The sequence below is a fragment of the Botryllus schlosseri genome, chromosome 12 (assembly GCF_051294905.1).
Source record: "Botryllus schlosseri isolate E-star chromosome 12, Bs_hap1, whole genome shotgun sequence".
Lineage (NCBI taxonomy): Eukaryota > Metazoa > Chordata > Ascidiacea > Stolidobranchia > Styelidae > Botryllus > Botryllus schlosseri.
In genome coordinates, this window is record NC_137247.1 from 10,389,108 (window position 1) to 10,414,667 (window position 25,560).

Sequence of the window (25,560 nt, forward strand, 5' to 3'; positions counted from 1 at the left end):
ACAATAATAACTAAAGAAATCATATTTTTTCGCTGCATCGCCAAGAGAGGTAGCATACTTTTTTCGTAAGCTAAATTCAGCCCAAAAGTCCGGTATAAATGGAAGTGACAAAGTTTTGACACCATTAGCGGTCGTTGACTGCGAATGTTCAGCAAAGAGTCGCTACCGTTAGTCGAAGGTTCTCATCAACCGACACCAATTGAAAAAGTCCGTGCGCGGTGTTCAAATGACCTAAAACACCGGTAAAGGTGGTTATTTACCGATAAGAATTGAAGCGAGGTCACCGTCTACAGAATAGGCGAACCAATTGCACTATTTAGCTGAATTTCAGCACTTTTACATTAACCAGGTGTGATAAAGCATCTTGTCAGTTGTTATATAATTACGTAGTATTAATTGCCACGACGGGGAGACGCATTCTCAAAATAAGTTTCATACACGGAAAGCATTTCGTAAACGACGATTCCATCTCATATTCTGGACTTGCACCGAGCGATCATGATGAAAATATACCTCGCACTCGCATTGTGGATGATAATTGCAGAACATGAATTGATGTCAGGTATGTCCATAGCGTATTGCATGTTCTTGTTCTAATGTCTGTAAGGGTAAGTTGTCCAAGTTATCGCGGACATTACCGCGTCTTTTCGGTATATATATATATAAACAGCGGTATGTTTGTTAATTCTGTGTTTATGTAAATGCTATTTATCACGTAGAGTTGTACTTGATCAAATATCGACGTCAATTTAACGGTGGGATCCCCGTTTTGCCCTACCTGTTCCCATATCAACAGGCCATTACGATCAAACTATAATTGTACCAATTTGCAAGGGCGTAGTGCGCATGTTTTTCTCTCGTTTCATATTGCTTCTATTTACCCTATTTTCCTATTGAGCAACAGCTAGCCCTCTTTCTCCAGCATATTACCAACTTCTCGCGATCACATTCGAAGAACTGAAAAGTGCGACCCGTTTTCGAGTGATCATTAGGTTCATTTTTGTGCGTGCTCAAACGGCGTTTATCAGCGGCCGCATACGTCATACGCGGACATAGACGATGAACTACGAATTGGACTCTGATAATGAAATTTCAAAATTATAACGGCACATAGATTGTAGATGTGATCCACGGTTAAAACCCCAGGCAATGAATCTCCTTCCGTGCAGCAGATTGAGACATGACATGGTCACACGGTCACTATAAAGCGGGGGTTTTGAATTTTTTTTTTTTAGTAGAGCGAAATATTATACATGCACAATAAAAAATGTATCATATTCATAAATGCATAGTGAATATCCAGATAATTGAACTATCAAATTGAAAGATGTTTAACAACGAGCAATCCAAGATGCCAGGGTATATCGCGTAGGTCGCGTAATCACTGAAACATGATAAAATCGCAACATGACTTGCTTCCTATACTGTGCTCTTGTGAAACGACAATGTGTTCGATTTAATCTCGTGATATAAAAATAGCACTGTTTTCATTAAAACATAAATTGCATTTCAACCGAATTGTGAATCATATATTTACGTTCGGTTGTAAAATGAATAATTGCTTTATTGACGTAACTTAACACACCTGTTTTACAAAGCTATGTACAATGTAAACAGTTTTCGATTATGAATTTTGATAAACTAAATGCTTATCCCAATAATGTCATGATCAATGTCAGAGCGGGTCATTATCAGCTCATCGATAGAAGAGATTTGTGGAAATGATAACATACCAATGTACACTGCACTAAAATTTTGGTCATAAGTCTATATAGGTTTACAGTTAGAATATGCAATGCTGCGACGGCAGTCAAAATATATTTGTTTGTATCACAAACACGGAGAATTTCCTCTCGATTTCCCGTTGCCTACAATTTTCTATCTTTAACTAGTATGCCGTTGCAGCATTAAACCGAATTCAAAATAGCCAACGTCAAATATAATTACGCCTGAATGTACATTGCTATATACTTGCGTCGCTGATCCAACTATTTCCATGACCCTTCCCCGAACTTTTCCCCTGACTTACACCCGTATCTACAAGTTGAGGATATTTTGGAAGACATTGATCTTAATGATACTTTATAAGAAATCTATCGACCATGATTGAAACGGTTACAAAGAAGACGCATTATATTGTATATCGATTGTGAGTTTATTGCTGAAGTGAAACTTTTCCACAAAATACGACTCGCTGCAACAACATCGTATGCCTAGATAACGTATTTTGCTTATAGTTTGGAATGCCAGTTACTGTAGTGTACATACTCCAGTAACCCATGACATATTCTCCCAATCAACAAATCTTTTTCAAACATGATAATCTCACTAATCCACTCAATTGAGCTGAATTTTTTTTATTCAGCGACAGAAACCTCACACAACCACGATCTATACTAGGAAGTTTGCAAGACTTTCATAAAAACTTTCAGGTTTTGCATGTCAATCACACCAATGATCGCATTGTTTTAGCGAATACATAATTCCTCCCGCTGTCACGGCAGTTTCGAACTGTCGCCGTAAGTCGATTATCTTGGAAATGCATATCTAAGGGACTCTTAGGATAGATAGATATTGGTCATTTTTCATTTTGTTCTGAAGTTTGTCATCGTAGGACACTAATCAGATGTCTGAAAAATTAATCAACTACGAAAACTGGAAAATATACAATACAATGTATAGAATATAAATTTATTTTGTACTTAACAATTCCAGATTCTGAATTCATGAAAGTTTCGTTTTTGACTTCCTGACCTATGTATGATCCATCCGTGTAGAATACTTAAACATAATAGAAACAGATGTGACATTATTGTTGCATAAGTAGATAATAATCATAGTAACTTCTAAATATACGGGTGGTCAACGTATCGTAGAATTTTATAACTAAACATATTCTCACGCCATGTCTGCCAGGAGCCTATTCTGCCATCACGTGAAATTATTTTATTTTCGCGAGTGTGCAGGTTCTATCTGACATGGTTTCGAATGTCAGTACTTTGTACAACCACTTTATGACACAATGGATAGTTAAATCTTCTATTTTTAAACGTCAATTTTCATTTTCTAGTAAGCGGTTGTGAATAGGGTGGATGCAGTACCACTGAAATAAATATCACCTTAAATAAAAAGTTTTGGTGGCATTACCACGGTTTGACATTTGTACAAACGTGGAATTATAGACGTAAACATAAAAACACCGACCCAAAGTCGTAACAGAAAGCTATATGTCGTTACGCCAGATTAGATCAATATGTATGATGTCCGCGATTACATAGTTTCCACCCCAAATCACTTTAGAAGCGTTTCAACGCCGAGAATGTGTTTTGCAGTTACAGTTCCTCATTTGTATTTTGATATATTCGTGACTATTTACAAAGCAGCAAAAGAAGATCCTTATGATAATAATCGAAAAAGCCTCACTACAACGTACTACAAACAAAGTCTACAACGTGACATGGAGAATGAAAATATAATTTTGCCAATTCGAAACCCGAAAGATATGCGGAATTTGTGTATACTTATTGTGCGAGTACTCACTGAATGCAACGTAATATCGCATCACGCCGAGACGATATAGCCGACATAGCTTTCGGTTGCGCACCAATGAATATAAAACCCGGGGCCGACATCAAGTGAAGTACACTACATCATTTATCGTGGCCCAAAACAAATAAACTGGTGATAAGCACTAAATGTTTTGTTTACTACACAACAACAATTAATACTATCTGGTGGCAAAAATTAACCGAGATCTTAATTGGAGATTTTGATCGAGACTTGTGATTTTCTTTTAAGATGAATGGAACTTAGAACCAGGATGATTTTTTTACCTAAGGAACGGGAGATTTTGACCTAAAAAATCCAAATTTAGACAAAATTTTGACCTCATGTATGCAAATTAGGTGTTTTCGCACATAATGTTCGAATTGTAATTCATTTCTGGTTGGAACAGTCTTTCAATATGAAGCAGTTTGGCATGAGAAAACTTTATTGTAACGAAATCTGAACCAATGAAGAATTCCAGTAGTTACCTCGTGTTATGATAGAAATAATTAAAATTTGTTGTGGTACAACGAAAGATACTTTCCTACATTATCGGGTAGAAAGTGTCTGTCCTCACCAAGTAGCTTGCCAAGATACGAGAAAGAACGTTCAGCAGCAGCAGTTGTTGACTGACTGGCAACACTGAGGTTGTGCGTACACTGTTTGATTTGACCGTTTATGATTCACAATTGGCAGACAATGGGTCGTCTACAACGGTAAGCCTATAAAGTAGGCTACAAGCTGTAAAATGTCAAATGAAAAGTTCACCGGTAGTGCAAACATCTACAATAAAACGAAATGCAGGTTTCAAAATAACTTTGACTTTGTAAACAATTTTTTTACCTAACGCTACAATTTTGACAAAATTTTGACATGTCAAAAAAATCGCCCTACTTATAACAGAGTCTGAATTCCATGCAATCCTATGCTGATACATATTGGCGCCTACAAATGCAGCAAATTATGGTTCCATTGCAACAGCATAACAGAATGCTACTTCTATATTATACATGTAATTACAGAATCGTAGCCTACAACTAGTTGATTGAAGACATGGAAACTCACGTATGACATCCTATAGCGAAACGAGAGAATCGTATCTAGGTAAACTCAGTAAACATATCGATTGGTTCTGCTGTCTCGTCTGCAAACTCGCAATGAGAACCGATGAACGATCGACCTCCAGCTCAAAAAGTCACTAGTACAAACACGTGATATTCATAAATAAACGGAAGGCTACCAATTCAAACTGAACATTTTAATTTACAGGAGCAGAATTGATATGCAAACGACGCATAAACGCAGAATATAGAGCATCTGTCCTCATGTCGCCAGGATATCCGTTTGCATATCCAAACAACATGAGGTGCGAATGGGTAATACAAGCCCCTGAAGGACAGCAAGTCGAAATTATCTTCCTAGAGATTTTAACTGAGTCCTGCTGCGACACTATTGAGGTAAATTACTGGTCTGTATTCTGATCAATCTCGGCGCTGACAGTTGACATGGGAAATTGAGGCGCTCTATAATGGTCTAGATTTCATAATCCCGCTATGAAGTAAGAATGTTCGATTAAGTAGCTCTAACAAACAAACCAAGTTTAGAGTTGCCGTCGAGACATTTGTACGGTACAGAGTTTTCATCATATAGCATCAAGACACTAATATAGTTAGAGACGTGAGTCACGTGACCTATGATAACTTTTCGTAGGCCCAGCTAGAATGGTAAAATGTGTTCCTTGATAATAAAAAAAATAGGAATTGATCATTGCGATAACATTCGTTTGTTATGTAGTTATGCATATAAAGCGTCACCACACCGCCGAGGATATTTGCTGGGAATTATTTACGCGTTAGGCCGCTGATGTCCGTTTCCATCATCAACTTCAGCGCCATCTGTGTGCAATATTTTCATGCTCACCGAGCATATTTCAATACTAAGCTAAGGTTAAAGTCTTGTAATCGGATTGTTACGTGTCATTACCGATTTAGGCCTCATTTCATATGAGCGCCTTTCGTCCAGGTCGCTACGTTTTTGCGCGTGTTGATTCATTTTGCCATTTGATTACTTTCTCAATCAGCTTCGGGATGGAAACACAAGTTCTGCTGGGCTGTTAGCAAGATACAGAGGAAACGTTAGTGAATCGATATATGTCTCCACATTCGGATCACTCTATATAAAATTCACGACAGACGACTCATTTGTATTCAATGGTTTCATGGCCCAATTCAGGACAGGTATTACATGCACGCAAAAACTCACCATTTCAGACAGAAGTAACTTGACTCTTGCTTGCAACAGCGACGACGAAAACACAAAACTGCACAGTAAAACTTGACGCCAGCGATGAACCTCAATTGTTGACCTCACCTGGCTGGCCATACGGGTACGAGAACAATCTTCTCTGCACGTGGACAATCACTGCTCCAGAGGGAAGGGTGGTCTCCATCACATTCGTTGAATTCGAGACAGAGAGTTGCTGCGATTACGTTCTGGTGAGTTACGCCATTGTTCAAAAGCTTTTTTTACGCCATTACGAGCCAATGAGCGGGTCGCAAAATATGATTCATTGCTGCCGAACAAAAGAAGTATTACCAAGTTGACCACGCAGCGATATGTCAATTACGACGTAGTTATTGAAAATCATCAATGGCGAGCGTAAATATACGTATTTAAAAATGTAGTGCCTGGTGGACGTAGTGCAATAAATGATAAAGCCCGTATAAATTGCTCCAGGTTCGACATGGAAAATCTATGCGTTCTTCGATGTACGAGCTGGGAGGATTACTAAAGCGCCCTTTCACAGATGTGTCAACTGGACCAATCATCCAAGTCATATTCCGTAGTGACAGTTCCTTGTCAACAAGTGGATTCAAAATTCAGTACAAAGCAGGTATAATCTTATATCGAATATTACTCCCATACTTCACAACTGCAGCAACGAAAGAGCTATTCCTAAAATGGGAAACAAGCAACTAAGCAAGCATCTTAGACCTTATCAATATCAAATTGTTCGGTCGTTCAAAGAACCAATATTGATACTCCAGCTGAAAATAGCAGCAATAGCAAGTTCAAGTCCAACTGTACTTCGATTCCGGTCACACGGCCCAAAATGTAATTCCTGATTCAAACTGCATCCTATATGACAGTCATTTCATTATAGCAGTTGGCACATTTATGCCGCAGTATCAACATTTACCCTCCCTGTCTGTTTCAGTGAAAAGAACAAAAACTGACCTAATGGAGATTCCCAAAAAAGGTAGGTCAACCTGCTTCCGAGGTATTCTGTACAGAACATGCGCAATATGCATGTTTGATCTGATTCAATACAAATTCGGCGTTTATGTGATGGATCTTGAATATTCTGTACCTCACCTCGTTTGACTTGCGAATTCTTCAAATAGATAAATGTACTGGAAAAATTGAAATACCCGAAGCCGGCCACGGGACGCTGACAACGCCAGGATACCCGGAAAAACATGAAAATAACATGAACTGTGTGTGGGTTTTGGTGGCGCCACCGGGGATGAGAGTATCGTTGTGGTTCACGTCTATAAACACGGAGGCGTGCTGTGATTTCATAAAGGTTAGTTAGGACAATAGTATCGGTTAATGTTGATATGCATATAACGATGATAGCCTCATCCAAACGAAACCGCGCATAGGCAGAGCCTCGCACTAGTGCTAATATATGGATATACTATCGGCCCTCGACTAGTTGAGAGTTGTCAGTATCCGTCCACTGTTGCATAACAAACGCATTACCGCTTAATTAGATTATCCTGCTCAATTTCGAAGTTTTGATTACTCGGTAGGAACCATCAGCAACGATAAACTCCGGCACTACCGCCGTGTAGGCCTACTGCTTGGCAGTGAGAGATGTCCTGGAATACGCGGGCACGAATTCGAAATGAATTGACACTGTGGAATTGCGATCATTTTGACGCTGCGTTGCATTGGGGACTGGGGTATAGCGAATAATAGGCTTACAATCTGCATCTAACAGTCCAACCTTACGTAAACCTAGGTGTATGCGTGTGACTGCTCGTAATTGTAATACAATGTTGCAGGTAAAGGCCACAAACCTACGAGCTATATACAAAACTAAAATCAACAGCGCAAGGAAGTAGCTTTGAATTAAATGCCATTGCGACCTGTAGACAAAGATTTCGGAATGTTTGCCAAAAACACCCATATATTGTGGATGTTTCCTATAGTAGGGCACAAAGTTCATGCAACGATTAACATATCCGTTTTTAGCAATAACGCACAAATATTTCTGTCATAAGTTTGTTGCAGTTTATGGATTACCCAGTTAAATCTATTACAGTATTTGTGATTATGGCAAATTATATTGAAGATTCGTGACGGTGAAACACCCACATCAAAGAAGCTTGGAATATTGAGCGGCCATTCCACTAAATTCGCACATTACAAATCGTCTGGTAACGTGATGCGGGTGGATTTTCAATCCGATGTGACGAAGGTTTATAGCGGATTCAGAGCGGTGTACGAAGTACTGAACGGTAAGATATTATTATTTATCACAACCCGCATCCTTTCAGTTAGCAGTTTCTGTGTACGTCTCGAAATATTTAAACGCTCATCCCCGGTGCCCGCACGCGATTTTAGATTTCCCATTGTTCTCCCATACAACTGGAGTGTATATAGTTTAGTGATGCCGCGGCCTGACGGCAATTTAATATCATAACACGTAACTTAACTTTCTCGATACTGATTTAACAGGCAGAATATCTGCAATGTTACTTTATGTAATTTGAAACAAAAAGATGTCAAGTATAATTGCCTCGAGACTGAGAATTGGAATGATCGTAGACACGATTACGCCTATGATATGTGAACTGATTGCTCGCCAAGATCCGTACCCAACGATTGCAGGTCCATTGATAAAAAGTTGGTTAGGTCCAACCTATGTCGCGCAATATAACCGACTTTGCTGTGTAATTTTACCAAACACCTTACGGCAAATTATGATTCGCACCAAAACGTAAATTTGCTTGTAAAATACACGTTTAGGAGCTTTAAGAAGCAGATAGGCAGAGAGCGTATGTCGGCTTCTCCCGAGCGGCTACCATAACAAACCAGTATATATATATAAGTGATCCTGTTTCATGCCACAATCCTAGTCATTTACCCACGATTGGGACCGATCCTGGATTTGCTCGCCTGCAGTTTTTGAGAGTATATAGGTCATCGCAAATTCCATAATCAAGTGTTTAATCAGAATAGCAATATTATAAAATATTGACTCATCGGACCCTAGTGTTGTTGCAAATTGTCTTGCACTTGAATATAAGATGGAGTATGTCTCAGAAAAATATAGTAAGTTCATAAAGAATTACGTTGCTCATTCGCTGGACTTGAACCCCAAATCTGTTCTAATACGTTATAAATATATTTCCATGATGCAAATGAACTTTGATCTTCATTTAGTTTATTTCTAAGTCATGTTTATTTGCTTTTTATTTTTTTATTTTTTTATTTTGATATGAAGAGTTAAGAAACTCTGTTTTAGTCATAAGTTACCAAAATTCACGAAATATCTAGATTCATCCGAAGAAAAGTGCGGTGGTGATTTGCGTGCAGCTATCAACAGAAGACAATACATATCCAGTCCAAACTGGCCGAATAATGCCAGATCGTTATACTGCGCATGGAACATCACCGCTGATGAAGGATACTCCGTATTATTTAAAATCATTGGCTTCCATACATTCAGGCGTCGGGATAGCATACAGGTAGGCCTCGCGAAGTAATTTGGCATCGCTGACCGTAAAATACATAGTAGTAATATAGTAACATATGTATATAATATGCATTATAACATAGAGGTCTGTTATCGCTCGAGTCATGTGGCGTAACAGCTGGCGCATTTAGTACGAAAACCAGCACGGCTATAATGAAATTCTATGGATTTTTACCAGCCATACCTTGTTTGGTCACGAAGATAGCTGATAACATGCCGTATACCACAGCACATGAACCGCACCCTTGGCGTCACCGAATAGAACTCGATTGTGGTGTCCAGTCATGTTGTGTTTAAATTTAGGAATTGACTGAGGTGGCCAAAGTAGTATCTGTTAATACTCAAGTCTAGAAGTAGAAGCAATGCCGTACGGCGATCAACAAGTAGAAGTGACAAATTTCAAGACGCGTCGACGAGTCGGAAGCCATGGAGATTGCTTTCAAAAGTGCAAGATGCTTCCCCAAATCAGCCCTGGGCATTGCGCCAAAAGCTTCCTGGAATTTAGACTATTAAATAGATTTATAAATGTTAATGTGTGGACAAAAGCTACTGTGTATGAACTGTGCCTGCGGTTTAAACTGTTACATCATACCATTCCAAATCTGCTTAAATCGCTTTAGTGCGCCGTTAACTCTTGAAAAGAGGCACCCGAAAAGTCCTCGAGTTACAAATTATTCGACTACAATGAATGCCGTATTGAAAGGTATATTCAAGTTCTGTACCACGAATCAGCTATTTAAATCCTGATTTGTAAACCAATGCAATTAGTACACGTTAGGGCTGTTCAAAAATAACCTTTTTTCCCGAATCTTGCTGGCTACGTGATTAAATCGTTATGTTGCCTTGAAAAACGACGCACACCAAATTTGAATTCATTCCAACCAATATTCGCGGGTTTCGTAGAGTTTGAAAATTTTGAATTTGCCCAAAAACGCAAAAAAAAATTTTTTCAAATTTTTCTGCCAACCCCATGAAATTGTTGGGCTGTCTTCAAAAACTATGCGAAACAAATTTGACTCAGTTCCAAGCCATAGAAGCGGAGTTATTCCTGTTTTCGATGATAATTCTTGGATTATCCACCGATCAAGGATAATCCCAGAATTATGGAATAAAAACTGAAATAACTCCGCTTCTACGGTTGGTTGGAATGAATTCAAATTTGGTGTGCGTCGTTTTTAAAGGCAACCTAACGATTTAATCACGTAGCCAGCAAGATTCAGGAAAAAGGTTATTTTTGAACAGCCCTAGTGCACGTGCTTAGCGGTCACCCTCACTCACAAACGATGTTACGTCAAGCAATGAAAGATGCGGCTGAATACCGACATTTCAACAAAGATTTGGGTCACTAAATATTCGATTACTGAAGTCAGCCGTGAACCTGTCTTTTTAGTTTATGGTGAGCACCGAACAGGGCTCCGTGTTTAAGGAATATAATTTGAGTCGACATTATGACAAAAATCATGCATTGAATGCATATTCTCGGCTGATCCAGACCTGCTAGCGACGCTATCAGAACAACAAGGCTATTTTACCAAGCCATAAAGCGCTAGGGACGCGGCCTAATATTAACGCATCCACTTAGCAACATGAGTTAACAACGTGCACGCCACAGAACATAGTCTAAACCAGTGGTCCCCAACCTTTTCGACTAATCGCCCCCTTATCTATCTCAACACACATTCCCCCTCCCCCCATATTTAAGGATCCGAAAAATAGGACATATAGCTGATGAATTTACTAAGAAAGGACATTTTGCGAGGTAGTAGGAGTTCGGAAAACCGTTTTCCGAGTCTACTTTCCGAGGAGTTCACCTTTTTTCGCGTCATATGCAAGTGTCATAACCAGTCTCCACGTGCAGTTTTGACCGTGTTAATTAAATATATCTCACTGGACATTCTAACATTTTCGCCCCCTATCGCCCCCCAGTCTCCCCTTTAGTATTTTCGCCGCCTTGTTACTCATAATCGCCCAACGGGGGGCGATACCGCCCACGTTGAGAACTCCTGGTCTAAACATTTGCATCGGCAAGCCATCGTATTTTCTGCTTCACATTTGGCCTGGTGGGAAAAATAATGCCCCCCTGCCCTAAACTGTTGAATGGAAGTGAAAGTAGCCTAAAAACATAACCACTTGAGTCAGGCAAAACCGACTTAAGTAGGCCTGCTTGACTACTGATTACCTCCGCTTGTAACGCGCAGACCTAACGGTATCCCTCTTCATTCAGTTCTTCGACGGCGAGTCGGCGATACCCTTCGCGTCTTTAAGACGGAATACGCAACACGACGACGAATCCTTCTACAGCCAATCAAGTAACATGTACGTGATCTTCAGACCTGACGTAACCACCGTACAAGGAGGATTCCGGGGTTACTTCGTGGCTGTACCAAAACGACAGAGAAACACGACCCCCAGTATACTCGTGTCTAACTTGTTGGGTCAGCATGGTCGCGATAACCGATAGATAATTCGGTACTGAACGAAACACATTCCACTGACTGCAAACCCTCCGCGCGGCGCGAACGCACGAATGCATCCACTGACAGAGATATTTATTCCATGATAATATTCCAAACATTGTTCTGTCATATCATGTCGCATTATTGCTGTGCCTTTATCGACATCATTGAGCCTTTTTCATTGTTTTTGCAATTCTGCTTCCCCTGGTCTTTACGAAATTAACGGAAGTTTGCTCTCAAAGTTCAAACACATATGTATATAATTTTATCAATATTACGGAAAGCAAATGCATTGATATGTGTGATTTAAGAACAGACTGTTTAGTCATCATAACAGTTCAATTAAAATACATTGATGGAAAGCAGGACGATGTTAAAGATAGGCCTAGCAGATCGTGGCAGGAGTTAATTATAACGTCAATGATAGGTCCGTTCAGTTAATAGAGAGACCAGCAGAGGACTTCTGTCAAAAGTCGACCGCGGAAAATGTCTTATATTGGATTAGCGAGATTACAACATGACGTGTATAAATGGTATAAATAATAAATTATAAACAATAAATATACTATATCACCGACTCAAATGGTAAGCTTAAAATGTCATCATGAAACGATTTTAAAATACCATTCAAACGAGCAATAACGCCATTGCGAATTCTAAAATAATTTCATTTCCATGCCGATAAATGCCTGCTGTTTGTGCATGCGCATTGCGCATTGATCGTCCTTGAAGGGATGATAATTTGTAGAGCTCTGTCTTGGTAAAGCGAACAACATCGACGTTGGCGATAGCTGTGGCGCACGACATCATACATGTAGTGCAAATATCCAAGAATGAGTCGAATTCCTATTCCACCGCGCTATAGTGTGATGACATTTTCACGAGCGAAACGTTCAGACACTGATCGGGGGGATCTTCGTGATCTTTCTGTAAACAGTGAAACTGCAACCGTTGCAAACCCTAATTCTTTACAGCATACATAATACAGCCGGAGGCCGTATTACGTAAAGAGCAATAATTGAAACAACAACAAAAAACAAGAACAACAACAGAAAGAGAAGTCTTCCAGCTGATCTATGTAGCAAATGCCGTCGTCACCGAACCATAATCCAAGATGAGCAATACCAATAACCCTGCATCAGCGGTTCTTGAACATGGATCCAAGGACCCCTTATGAGTACGAAGCACCAAAGTAGGGGGTACGAGATGGAGTGTGCAATTACACGCTATTTATCGTCTATATCAGTGCTTTTCAACCTGTGTGACGGTTCGCACTAGTGCGAATGAAAAAAATTGCAGTTCGAATGACGAAGGTGGTGCGAATGGTGCGAATAAAAATCCGGATGAGTGCGAATGAAAATCGTGAATAATTGTTTATTTATCTGACGTGGAATAATTCAAATAAACCTAATAGGAAATTGGAAAAATGACGTCAAATTGACTTTTGCTTTCTTTCGCTAAACAATCGTCATATTTTCGTAATAACTGTTCGATTAGCGGGAGGTACGAGGATAGTAGTAAATAACATCATTACAGACTCACATTTGCAAGTTACTGTAACGCAAATTTCTACCCTTCAAGGGTTATTAAAGTATGGACCGCAAAGAGTATTATTTTGGGTCGACACGGTACCAGAGCTATCTGCTAGTATGTATGTGATATTTGTTGAATTTATGGCAAAAATTCTGCGATAGTTTTTACATATCCACGGTCACTGTGTTGGTTACTGCTAGCCAATACGCGAGACTCGCAGAAAATATGGCTTTATCATGAGGATTCGTGATAAGATTTGTCCGACTAGTTTTTCTGGTAAACATGGTCGAAGACCGCTGGGATGAACTAGTGTAGGTATGTACAACAGAAGTTGGAGCAACGTATCATACGGTAAGGTGCCGACTCTCCTTGATCGTTTTGCACCTTATGTTCCAAGACATAAGGCAAAAGCCTCAACGCAAACATGTGGGTTTTTCACCATTTCGACAAACTGGAGCCTCCGGGACCTTTGTGTCAGCTCTCAAAAACGATTTCTGCCAACAAGCATTTTTCACTCGCGAAAAATACGCTGTATTTTGGATAGGAGTGCAGAACAGATTTTAGACCTGGCCATCCAAGCGCTAGTAGACGTTCTTGTACAAATACCAACAACATTGTTTGGCCGAGAAGGGTTTTTAATGAAATAGTTGAAAGCAAAACGAGTGAAAAAGTTGCCTTTTAAATGAGAAACTTGATAGCTTAAGCTACATAGTTGCCAATTTGTTACACATCTAAAAAAAATGTTAAGCATCTTCATCTTCTTTTTGTATAACAATTTTCGATTATTATGTGCGAATGAAATATATTTTACAAAACAAGTGCGAATGGAGCTCAAAAATGTTGAAAAGCACTGTTGCGAATAAACATAAAGTGGAATATCATTGGTTGGATTTCTTCAACTCAAAAATTTTCTTTGCGCTTCAAGTGATTCCTTTTCAAGAGTATTCTCGCTTTAAATTTGGGTATGCTATTCCCTCCGACAAAATAATAGTATAGGTTTATGATAAGGAATACAATATAAGTTACAGAAATGAGTATAGACTCTTTCGCAATTATGAGAGAATGATGCATTGAGGCCGTTGAAGTACTTTAGTCCATGGTTGTGAAACCTGTTGGGGCACTCAGGACCGAAACAGCGCTTCGTCAGCCCCCTCACAAAAACGTTGGGCTTGGGCCCAATGGGGTGATAAACCAAACTTCTGGGGGGATTCGCCCCCAGATCCCACATCACAATGTACGTTTTGCCCGCTACTTGTCAGAGAGATTTGTTGTACGCCAACTGTTTGGTCAGCCAGCTTCTTGCGCTCAAACGCGCAAAGCGCGAATTTTTATTTTAAATTTATTACTCAATCTGTTAATTTTTTATATTCTGTCTCTGCTCAGGTAATCAGATTTACCGGAAGAGCTGAGAGAGGTGTCTTGGAAAATATAGGGCCCGCAAATAACAAATACAGACATCTGCGGGAAAACCCGCTGGTATAATGACCTCGTTACCTGATGTTATTTCGTGACCTCCTATCTGCTATGTCAAAAGGTCTTGAAATTGCCTAAACGAACTAAACTGAAAGACGGATATGATTTAAAATTGGTATTTCTTCACTGGCATTGCGGGATGGCATTTGTTTTGTGAGCTTCAGATTGACAGGACAGGAACATTTAGGAGCCTATGGATAATTAAACATAGCAGTATGCATGTAGGCCTATATCGAAGTTTTCGGTCTGCATAAGGGCAGTCCTTTTCACCCAAGGTTTTCTCGCTACCGATCGTTCTGGCACACTTCTCGGAGTCGAATGTTAAATGGCCTAAGACTTCATATGTCTTGGTGCGCCATGGCGGGGTGGTAATCGCCGACGCCGAAATGCCCATTTCGATAAATCATGCGTGTTTTTTTTTTAGGGAAGAGAACCCTATAATCATGATATCTGGCAACATGAAGCAAGCAAGAAAAATTTTTGACAAAGTTGCATTAATTTACAAAAAATACTATATAATTTGTGTTAATTCACGAAATAATTTTGGGCCCCTCCGAGCTCCTCCACCCCCAAATTGGGGGGTTTGGGATGCGGCCGTTACGGGCCTGATCACACTCCGACATTTCGGCGCTGGCCGCATCCCAAGAACACGCCAAGACCTGTGACATTTCGGTGCTCCGGCGGCAGCGAATAACATTTGGACCCTAAAGTCACAGCATATCGGCGAAACCGACCCCAGTCGCTGAAATGTTTCTGTCCCTGAAATCCGCAGAACTTGTATTGAAAACCCTATGGGGTGACTCGACAAAGTGCTGTTTCGATCCTGGATAGGGGTACATCCGATAAAATTTATCAAATCTTCGAATTTTTCGCAACAGGTTCCATAAATGAGGCGGTTAATTACAATTCATGTAAAATGTGAGTTACGCGCTTTATGTGTGTAGGCTACCTTTAGATCGCAAATTCTCCTTAACACACTTCACCGCACTATTAGGGTTACCATATTTCTGTGACCCAAATTCCGGACACTCTTTAGCGCCCACTAGTGGATTTCAAAATGAGTTATGACGTCACACTAGCAAAGCTTTGCTCATAGACCAGAGGTGCATGGTCACGATCCGGTTGAGGAGTATGTGGCTGTATTATGCTGTGTAACCGGGACCGAAACCACATTTTTTCAGCCCCTTCCCGCCCAAATAAACAATGATTTTGAGCCCACCATAGGGTAATCGATGCAACGTCTGGAGGGGGGCTTGCTATATGTTCGTTATGGTCGTTAAATTTTTTGAATGATTTCTGTCAATAATATTGGTTGTTCCATATATTGCTATATAGTTACTGCTCTCAGCCCAGATGATCAGAGTTGGCGGTAGAGCTGGTGGAGGATGATGAGTTCAAAAATACGGGGAGCGTAATTGTACATCGTTAAGTCATTTTCATGTCCCACCGATAAGATTGTTTATCATCCTTATGCCGGTGCGCACCACGGAGCTTTATAAACACCCTACATCCAGTGGTTTCCAACCTTTTATGGTCACGACTCCATCTCCAATTTGAAAATGTTCGGTAGCCCAAATCAAAATTTGACGAGCTGATTACCAAAAGAAGTCAGCACCTTTGCTCAGACTTACTCACGGGCTATTTTGGATGTTGATTAAGTTCAACATATTCGCGAACCCCAGAATAAAGGCAAACGACCCCCACGTTTAGAACCACTATCTTTGAATAAAGCATTTACACGGCCTTAACGACCTCTATGAATATATCGTTCTCCTATAATTGCGATTACAATTAGGCTTATTCCATTAAATCAGTGGTTCCCAACGTGGGCGATATCGCCCCCCCCCCCCCCCCGGGGGGCGATTTAGCGGTCTAGGGGGCGAAAATACCGAAGGGGGCGATAGGGGGGCGAAAACGGACGAAGGGGGCGATAGGGGCGAAAACAACGAAGGGGGCGATAGGGGGGCGGTGGCGCGTTAAAACGGTTATATTGGAGTCAGGACGATAACTGCTGCACCCTAAACCCCCAATTGGGGGCCGAACTCGAAGGGGGCCTAAAAATATTTCGTGGATTAACAAATTATAGAGTAATTTTTTAGAAATTCATCGAACTTTTTCAAAAAATTTTCGCGCTGGGCGCGATTTCATATTATCATATATATTGATTTTGGGGTACACGTCCCCAAACAAAAATACGCATGATTTATGGAAATGGAGACTTCGGCGTCGGCCATTACTGCGCCACGACGCTCCAAGACATATGAAGTTACAGGCCATGTAACATGCGACTCCAAGAAGTGTGCCAGGATGAACAGCAGCGAGAAGACCTTGGGCAAAAAGCAATGCCCTTGGTCTGACCGAAAATTCCGATATACAAATGCATATATGTTCAATTGTCCATAGGCGCCTCAATGACTGGCGTCGAATGTTTCTGTCCTGGCGACCTGAACCCTAAAGGACTAATGCCATCTCCGCAGGGAAAAATTGTTTGCCAGTAAAGAAATACCAATTTGAAACCATGTGTGTCTTTCAGTTTGGTGCGTTTTGGTGATTTCCATATCTTTTAACATAGCAGATATAGGTCACGAAGTAGCATCATATAACGAAGTCAATATAGCAACGGGTGCGCCCGAAGATGTTTAATTATTATTTAGGGGTCCTACCTTTTCCAACACACCACACTCAGCTGTGCCGGTAAATCTAATTACGTGAGCTGAGAGAGGATAAAAAATTTATAGCAATATATAGGCAATTCCCGACCATATTGACCGATTCAAACATGAATTAATTATAGAAATTTGTCGCCCTTGGCGCGTTTAGGCGAAATACGGTGACTCACCAAAAAGTAGGCCTACATGAAATAGGGTATAGCCGATATGTAGCGACGTAAAGCCCACGGGCTAAGGGGGGTCTGGGGTTTGGTTTATCACCCTATGGAGGCATAAGGCCAACGTTTTTTTGGGGTGGGGTGGGGCTGACGAAGTGCTGTTACGGTCCTGATGGGAGTCAAGTCGGAGAAATGACCCTTTTTTAGTCAACTCACGAAACTGTAAAAGTGTAATTTCAAGGTCGAGCCGAAAAGTTGACCTTTTTTTGATTAGTCAACTCGCCGGTGATCCCAGTTAGTATGAACAGTTTTCGGTTCCCAATATTTGGGGGGCCATGATCGGAGTGGAGCTTCAAAAAGGGGCGATGAGACTAAAAAGGTTGGGAACCACTGCATTAAATGAAGGTTATTTTTATTTATATTTTATTGCAGCTTTTGCGAGGGTGGTAGTCCCCACATTATAATCAGTAAATGTGATGGTAAATCGAGCGCAGCGCGAAGAAAAATATCATGCATCAGCATAAATATTCCCAAAAATAATGTTTTTATGTTTATTTTAAAATGATTTGCTTACGTTAAGTCTTCAAAATTCCGGACATTTGGCCTATTTTAGAAATTCCTCCGGGACGCTAGTTTGAACAGTGAAATTCCGGACATGTCCGGGAAATTCCGGACGTATGGCAACCCTACACTAGATATAGTTTTCAGCAGAATGTTTCGAACTAGGAAATGTATCCTACAGCAGACGGAGTGCCGAAAGCAGTGAAAGGTGCTCTGTAGCACTTTTGAGACTGAGATTCCTTTGTACAGCAGTGTTGGAATGACTCGAGCCACCTTTTTCGCATGACTTGATATGACTCGAGTCACTATGCAAAACTGACTTGATTTGACTCGGTGTGTCAGAAATGTGAATTGACTCGTGACTCGTAGCAAAATTTACGGGTCAATTTCAAGCCATCAAGTAATCGGTGTCGATACAAATCACAGTATCTTGCATATCTTGGGATTGTTAACGAAACGCGATGTAAGTGTAAACTGTGAGAGCGACAAATCATTCAATGATTGTGCCTTTTACGGAGCCTCCATTGTTCTATCACAAATATATCGACCGCAAACCAAGTGATCGAAGCTTACAGGTTTCGACTACGTTGTTGTAAACCTGTGGTTCTTAACCTTACCTCTAGCGCCCCCATGGGGGCGATTCGGGTTTTGAAGGGGGTGGAAATGCTTAGGAGGCGATATGGAGACGCTGGGCTCACTAGCTGGCAGTAGTAGTAGGGTATTTCATTGATGATTTTTCAGTGCAAATTAACATTCGATAAAACATGTCAAATCTCTGAATTTTTGGTCGCGCTCCGCGACGATGTTTGTTACATAGGGTTACCATTACCATACGTCCTCCTTTTTCAGGTTTTTGAAAATGTCCTCCGATGACGCCAAAATGTTCTCCTTTTTGACAATTCGTTTTCCTTTACAGTTTTTAGAGCTAAGATAAGCGATAGATTCGAGGAAAATGGGCATAAATGACGCTAAATAGGAAATTCGTGGTTTGAACGAAAGCGACGACCTTTTTTAAGTCAACCGACGAAAAATGTGTGAAAGAAAGACTGTATTTCGGGGGTTGAGTCGGAAAGTTGACCTTGTTTTAGTCAGCCGACCACAATGTCGTTGGAAACTTACCATTTTTCCCGATTTTACTCCAATATTGTAAGTCTGAAAATTTTGACAAAGTGTCATCCTTTCCCAATTCCAAAATATCGTAAATTTATTGTTACATATGCTTTCATAAAGGTAGTGGCTTATTTTAATTCATTTAAAATGAATTGCGCGTACTTTTAGTTCGCCAGTCCCCCATTAGAACACCGCCGTCATGCTTGCTAGGGTTATTTTCAACAACATGTTTCGTACTAGGTATTGTATCCTGCAGCGCACAGCGTGTGGAAATCGAAGAAGGAGGCACTGTATATCACTTTTGAGGGTGAGATCCCCATGTGCATTGAATATGCTCTGAAGCTTTGTGGACTAAATGATTAACTAATTATACTCGTATTTGAGAGATACAAAATTAAATTGTCATAATATTTCTCCGTCATATCATGAAGGATGTGAACAGCAACCTCACATGAACGTTATATAATATATTGATGCCTTGTTTGGAATACACGCATTTTAAAATATTAATAATCGGGTGCAGTACTAAATTCAATGTGAGCAGATATCACCATCACATTCTCAGTCGATTTACTAGACACAAAAAGCACTAAAACAAAACCCAATACAATCAATATCCCCGAATTGCCAATCGCAGATGTTAATTCGGGATATGCCCATCTGGTTCGAACCACATGGTATGAGCCTCTAGCCGATGGTTTTTATAACAACATTGATTTGACCACAAATATATGCCTCATACAATTATTATATCGTTTATTAGTCGAGTGGTCCTCGGGCGCGATTCAAACGCGAAATATTTCCAATAGTAAAGTCTCAGCCCGAAAAGACCGACCGGACTTTGACCGTTTTATCAGGAACGTAACTGCTGCATCCAAACCACCCAATTGGGGGAGTGGACTCGAAGTGGGCCCAAAATTATTTCGGTGAATAAACATAAATTATACATCATTTTTTGCCAACTTATGCTACTTTTTTATGCATTTTTTCTCGCTGGGTGCGATTTAACGTTGCCAAATCATTGAATATTGTGTATCCTCCCTTTATAGAAAATACAATGCACATTTCGGCGTCGGCCAATACCACGCCCCGATGCACGAAGACAATAAAGTTCGAGCCAATATGGGACTCCGAGAAGTTTGCCAAAAAGATCGTCAGCGAGAAAACCTTAGCCGACAGGATTGCCGTTATGTTGACCGTAAACTTCGATATAAATATGTCAAATTGTCCATAAGTGGTTAAATGGCTCGTGTCGAATTATCCTATCGTGGCAATCTGAACCCAGTGAAGAAATATAGGAATTTTGAATCGTGTACTTCGTTTGGTTTAGTACGCGTTTATGCGATTTCAATATCTTGTGACTATATAGCAGACAGCAGGTCATGAAATAACAGCATGTAATTAAGCAATTGCCCCAACGGGCCCGCCCGAATATGTTTAATTAATAATTACGTGCCCTAAATTTTCCAAGACAACATCCCACTCAGCGCTACCGGTCAATCTGATTACGTGAATTGGGAGGATGAAAATTTTATAGCGATATATACAAATATATTTGCAATTTGCGACCAGGCCAAATAAACTTTGCTGACCATCGAAATCTCGCGACAGGGCCCCTGAAGTTTGTTTTATCACCATATGGGTGGCCCAAGAACAATGTTTTTATCTTTCTATGGGGGAGGGGGGTGACGAAGTGCTGCTACGACCCTGCCTCTTACCCATTGTTTTATTACAGTCCTTAAAATATAGGGTGGGGACGCTAGAGCATGGCAATTTTGTGAAAGGGGCGCTGGAGGGAAAAAGTTGACAACCATTGTTGTGAACAATTAGTAAAGTAATCTAATAGCAAAACATCTATCTCTGTTCTATAGACTGCTCATTGTGCTCTGTTCTAACCCTAACCAAACCTCTTGTTTGATTTAAATATAATTCGAATATAGGCTACTTTATAATTTTATAGTATTCGTCAACCATTGGCGCAGGCTTGAATTGCATCTCGTGGATGTGTAGGTGCATGGGTAGCGTTTTACATCATATCGATTCGCTTCTACTTTCTGAGGTTTCGAATTATTTTCTCTATTTTGGCTGATCATTAGGCTATAAAGATTGAGGCTATATTTTGAATTTTGAAGATTTGACGACGTAGGCTCATAATTTTTTCGTAAATCAACATAAAAACATTATTTTTGGGAATATTTAAGTAGTATATAGTTTGGGCTCGACGTGCCAAAACATGATTTATAATAAACAAACAAGAATTATGAATATAAAAGATAGTGAAAGAATTAGCTCATTCTCAATTTTGCAGCAATACTCGAGGGGATTTCCCTTCTGACTGTGCGGCAATTAAAAAAGGGGGAATAATTAGAGAGAAAACGAACAAAGAATCTGGATTGACCTTTGTACTCAGACTGGAGTCATTCTACTTGTACTTCTCCGCCTCCTGATTATAATACATTGTAATTTTACTGTATTTTTCCACGATCCATAGCTGACCTCGTACACGACGGTGATCATAGTTGCCTGACCCGTTGTTCCGTGGTCCAATTTCATGACCTGGGAGCCCGTCAAACTGGTTGACTTATCGTTCCGCGGTTGATTCAATTTCGTGTACGGGGGGGTCATAGGAATAATTGCCGGTCGTGACGTCAGTATCGTTTTCTCCTGATCCGTGGGATTCTGGTGCGTGTTTTAGGTGTCCATACGTTCGGCTGTGTAAAGTGATGCTTGTGGTCTGTCTCATACTGTCGTACTTGAACCCGCTTGCTTTGTTGTCCACCCAGACAGTAACGAGAAATGATCTGTTATTATTATAAATATGTGTGTCATTTCGAGTCATACCGAGAATCAGAATGAATGGCCTAGTAGAAATTTGTATTAGGCGACCCGACATAGATTAGCTTAAATAAAGTAACATTATGAATATAATAAGTAATTAAACAAATAGCTGATTCTCAATTTTGCTCGCATCAACGTGTTAATTTCCGGTATTGTAGTAATTGGTGCAAGCAACAACTAATGTTCCACACCTATACCGCGTTCTAGCGTCTTCATAAGGACAGACAGTCCCAACCAAACAATGTATTTATGATGGGTTCTTTTACTGCTTCACGTCCGGTCAAGCGTAATCGTGCCGGTGCTTGTAAATGATATACAATTTACCGCGGCATATTAATTTTGTATGCTGTACATGATATACAACTTGAATCGATCTGTTGGTGAACGAATGCTTTGCCCGTCTGTAACATACACATATCGATCACGAGCTCACCACGCACTTGCCGTTCTTGGGCGACCCATTTCGCTGCAGACAATCAGTTGTGTTCGCGTGTATCGTGACATATCCTCAACACTTGTTATGCCAACACCTCCTCGCATATTTACAATATCATACTAAGGAACTATTGCTTCGGCAGCCACGCAATGTCGCTAGAAGTCGATAAAATTCGCTACAGACAGTCAGTTGTGTTCACGTATGTGTCGTAAATATATCCTCAACACATGTTATGCCATATTTGCAGCATCATACTACGGATAGATTAATTCGGGCGGAGTGTTACCGTCAGAGAATTGCTGTGTCACCCTTTCGAGCCTCGCATTTACCGTTCGAACTCTGAAACTACGAGTACGATGTCAGATTCAGTTATATAGTGACGAATCGGGATAGCTCGCTTCATCGGGGATCAGTGGACTTACCTTATTTTGCTGAAACACGCTCGGTTGCGGTGGTGCAATAATGGGGGATGAATTGTGTCAGATCATACGTGATGCGATCTAGCCTGCTTTCGGCGAGGTGTAAAGATGAGTGAGAGATTTCGAAATCTGACTCCACCCCGACTCGGATTGCCAAATCAAAGTCCAAAAAATCCAGCTAGCACGTAAAGTCCTGTTATTTCCACATGTTGTACGGGCAAAATACAGCATAAATCCGACTCTCAAGGTCATTTGGCCGCATCCAGTCTGGCTTCGCTGAAAACTGATGAAATCTGCGCCGGGTCCGGAGATGTTTCGTCACCTCCTCCGTCCAGACAAGATTGTTCTGCTGTAATATGGGTGTCGTTGTATAATAATTTGCGTACAAGGAGACTTGGTATCGCCCCTTTGGCGGAATTCTGTTTGATTCGTCTGTACAGGTGTTATTAGTGCGATCAGATTTGGCACCTCAAGGAGTATATTGGTAAAAATCGTATCACACAACGATGACAATAACTTTACCGGTCAACAACCCCGACGGGATATAACCATGTGGATTTCATTCATATTATTATTAGGAGGTATTCCACCACGTTCACACGATTATCACGTACGATTCCTTTGGCATGGTTGTTTTTGTTAGTATTGTGGCATGGTGATCACTAACAGGGGATGATAATCCATGTCCAAAGAGTCTGGAAATACGTTAGCAATACATCCGTCGGCGGCGGGGTATTAGAGAGAATTGCATATTTTTTTCGACGGGAACGGTGATCACACTGACTGGTTCTCATCACACGTCGTTGGAATGCTTGTAATTTCGACGCGGTGTGATGTACGTAAATCAGCTGTGATCAATCGACCGTGACACAATCGCTGTCAGTCATCAATCTACGACTTGACAAAACTGGCGTTTTCGGGTTGACAGCAACACAGTGCGATATATTTGATGTCCCCATCGACCCTCCTACTTTAATAGGGTAACCATACGGCCTCATTTAGGGGAGCATATGTCCTCTATTTTCCAGATATGTTCTCCCTTCGATTAAATGCACTCTCTTTCTATCAATTTTGTCCTCATTGTTAGCTTAACATAGCCAAAAAACACCACGAGTAACGCAAAATGTAGGCCTAGATTACGAAAGTCGGGTATTTAGGCAGCCAAATCGAAAAAAAATGACGCTATGATGGTATTGTGCAGGCTATTACGTGGATACGGGGCCTGTGTAAACAGGTTTATGTGAATAGTAAAAGCGCCCCAAACTATCGTTACATGAAAAAGATCGAGCGCACTCGACCATGTCGGGGTATACTTACCCTAGTACAGCCAAATGCTCCCATGTCGTAGCGGGAATAGCCGGGGAGCATGGTAAATAATTCTCACAAGAAGTACTTTATAACGGTGTGAAATCGACGTCGTTCGTTACGCGACGAGAATGAAGCAAGGCGCCACTGCAATCACTCTCTACACAACGTGCTAAGCACTGTAGGGGATACGCAACTACCGATTCTGGTCCGAGGAGCGAGATATATGTAACGATTTACGACACATGCTAAATTTCCTTTCAAATGAAGTACAAAATGTGGCTTTTGAAGTACTCAAGTAGAAGTAGTTTTAAATAATAGTTGGTATCGTAAAATTACTTTCTAGTTTAATTATAAAGAGTAGGTTCCCATAGAACTGTCGAATCCAAGCACTTCATTATCCTATACCCAGCCCACTGACTGCAGAAGCTGCCCATCCCTGATGTAACATGTAAATGGTGCAATAGCGACAGCTAACGGTTGTCAATCATCCATAGAAAAACTAGCCGGTAATACAGCCCTCAAGGATAACCTAGGAATATATATGCGAGTCGACTCGATTGGCCCATGCGGCAAGTTTAGACACGAAAGCATTTTTAGGTGTGATATAACCCTAGTAATTGTACTGTATTTTTCCACGCACACATACCACAATCGAAAACGGGGTTCGCCCGTCTGACTCCCAGCGCTTGCCTCGAACAAAAGTATCGGAGTGACCCTGGGTCTACATCAAGTCTGCCCCCACCACTTTTGAGTAGATATTTGGAAAGACCGGCTCGTGGTCACCTCCATACAAGGCATAATAGTTCTGCGTGCAGCGAAACTTTGCAGCGACCTATTTGCGGGGTGTGCATGTGTTGTTAGTGCAATCGTGTTTAGCACAACAAGAACGTAGTAATTTGAGGGTGAATAAAATCTTACCCCACAACGATACCAACTTTACCCCCTCAACGACTCCAACGGGATGTATTTATGTGAATTCCATATTATTAAGAAAAGCTGATCGACCACAAGATACTGTTACGTGCCATCTTTTTTGATAGAGTTGTTATATTGTAACAGGATGATCGGGGAGCTATGGCCTTTTACACTAGCTCTAAAAGGATAGGGGAATTCGTTAGTGATACACCCGTCTGACGGTGGGGTATTCGACAAAATCACTCTGTTTTACTACGGAACCGATGATCACACTGACGGGCTCGCTTGTCGTACGAGTGCTTGTAATTTCGGTGTGACGTGCGCAATTCAGCTGTATTCACTCGAGTGTGACTCTAACGAAGTCAGTCCTA

At 40.8% G+C, this 25,560-nt stretch overlaps 2 protein-coding genes across 2 annotated transcripts in view; both read left to right on the plus strand.

Moving 5' to 3' along the window:
- The window catches only part of LOC145451505 (uncharacterized), a 125,524-nt gene that overhangs the window by 28,333 nt on the left and 71,631 nt on the right, over positions 1-25,560 (plus strand). The gene's annotated exons all lie outside the window — the stretch shown is intronic.
- LOC145452089 (scavenger receptor cysteine-rich domain-containing protein DMBT1-like) lies at positions 312-12,061 on the plus strand. Its single transcript, XM_080330303.1, has 10 exons — positions 312-562; positions 4,816-5,003; positions 5,627-5,783; positions 5,848-6,041; positions 6,283-6,439; positions 6,764-6,805; positions 6,951-7,132; positions 7,907-8,072; positions 9,115-9,305; positions 11,538-12,061. The coding sequence occupies exons 1-10, from the start codon at positions 499-501 to the stop codon at positions 11,772-11,774; spliced, it is 1,578 nt and encodes a 525-aa protein (XP_080186429.1). The 5' UTR covers positions 312-498; the 3' UTR covers positions 11,775-12,061.

What these genes read in the sequence shown, in the direction of transcription:
- LOC145452089 (XM_080330303.1), top strand. Translation starts at nt 499, where the DNA reads ATGATGAAAATATACCTCGCACTCGCATTGTGGATGATAATTGCAGAA. An exon ending in CATGGCCCAATTCAGGACAG is followed by an intron (nt 5,784 to 5,847) that starts GTATTACATGCA and finishes TGCTTGCAACAG; the next exon opens with CGACGACGAAAACACAAAAC. An exon ending in GGCGTCGGGATAGCATACAG is followed by an intron (nt 9,306 to 11,537) that starts GTAGGCCTCGCG and finishes CTCTTCATTCAG; the next exon opens with TTCTTCGACGGCGAGTCGGC.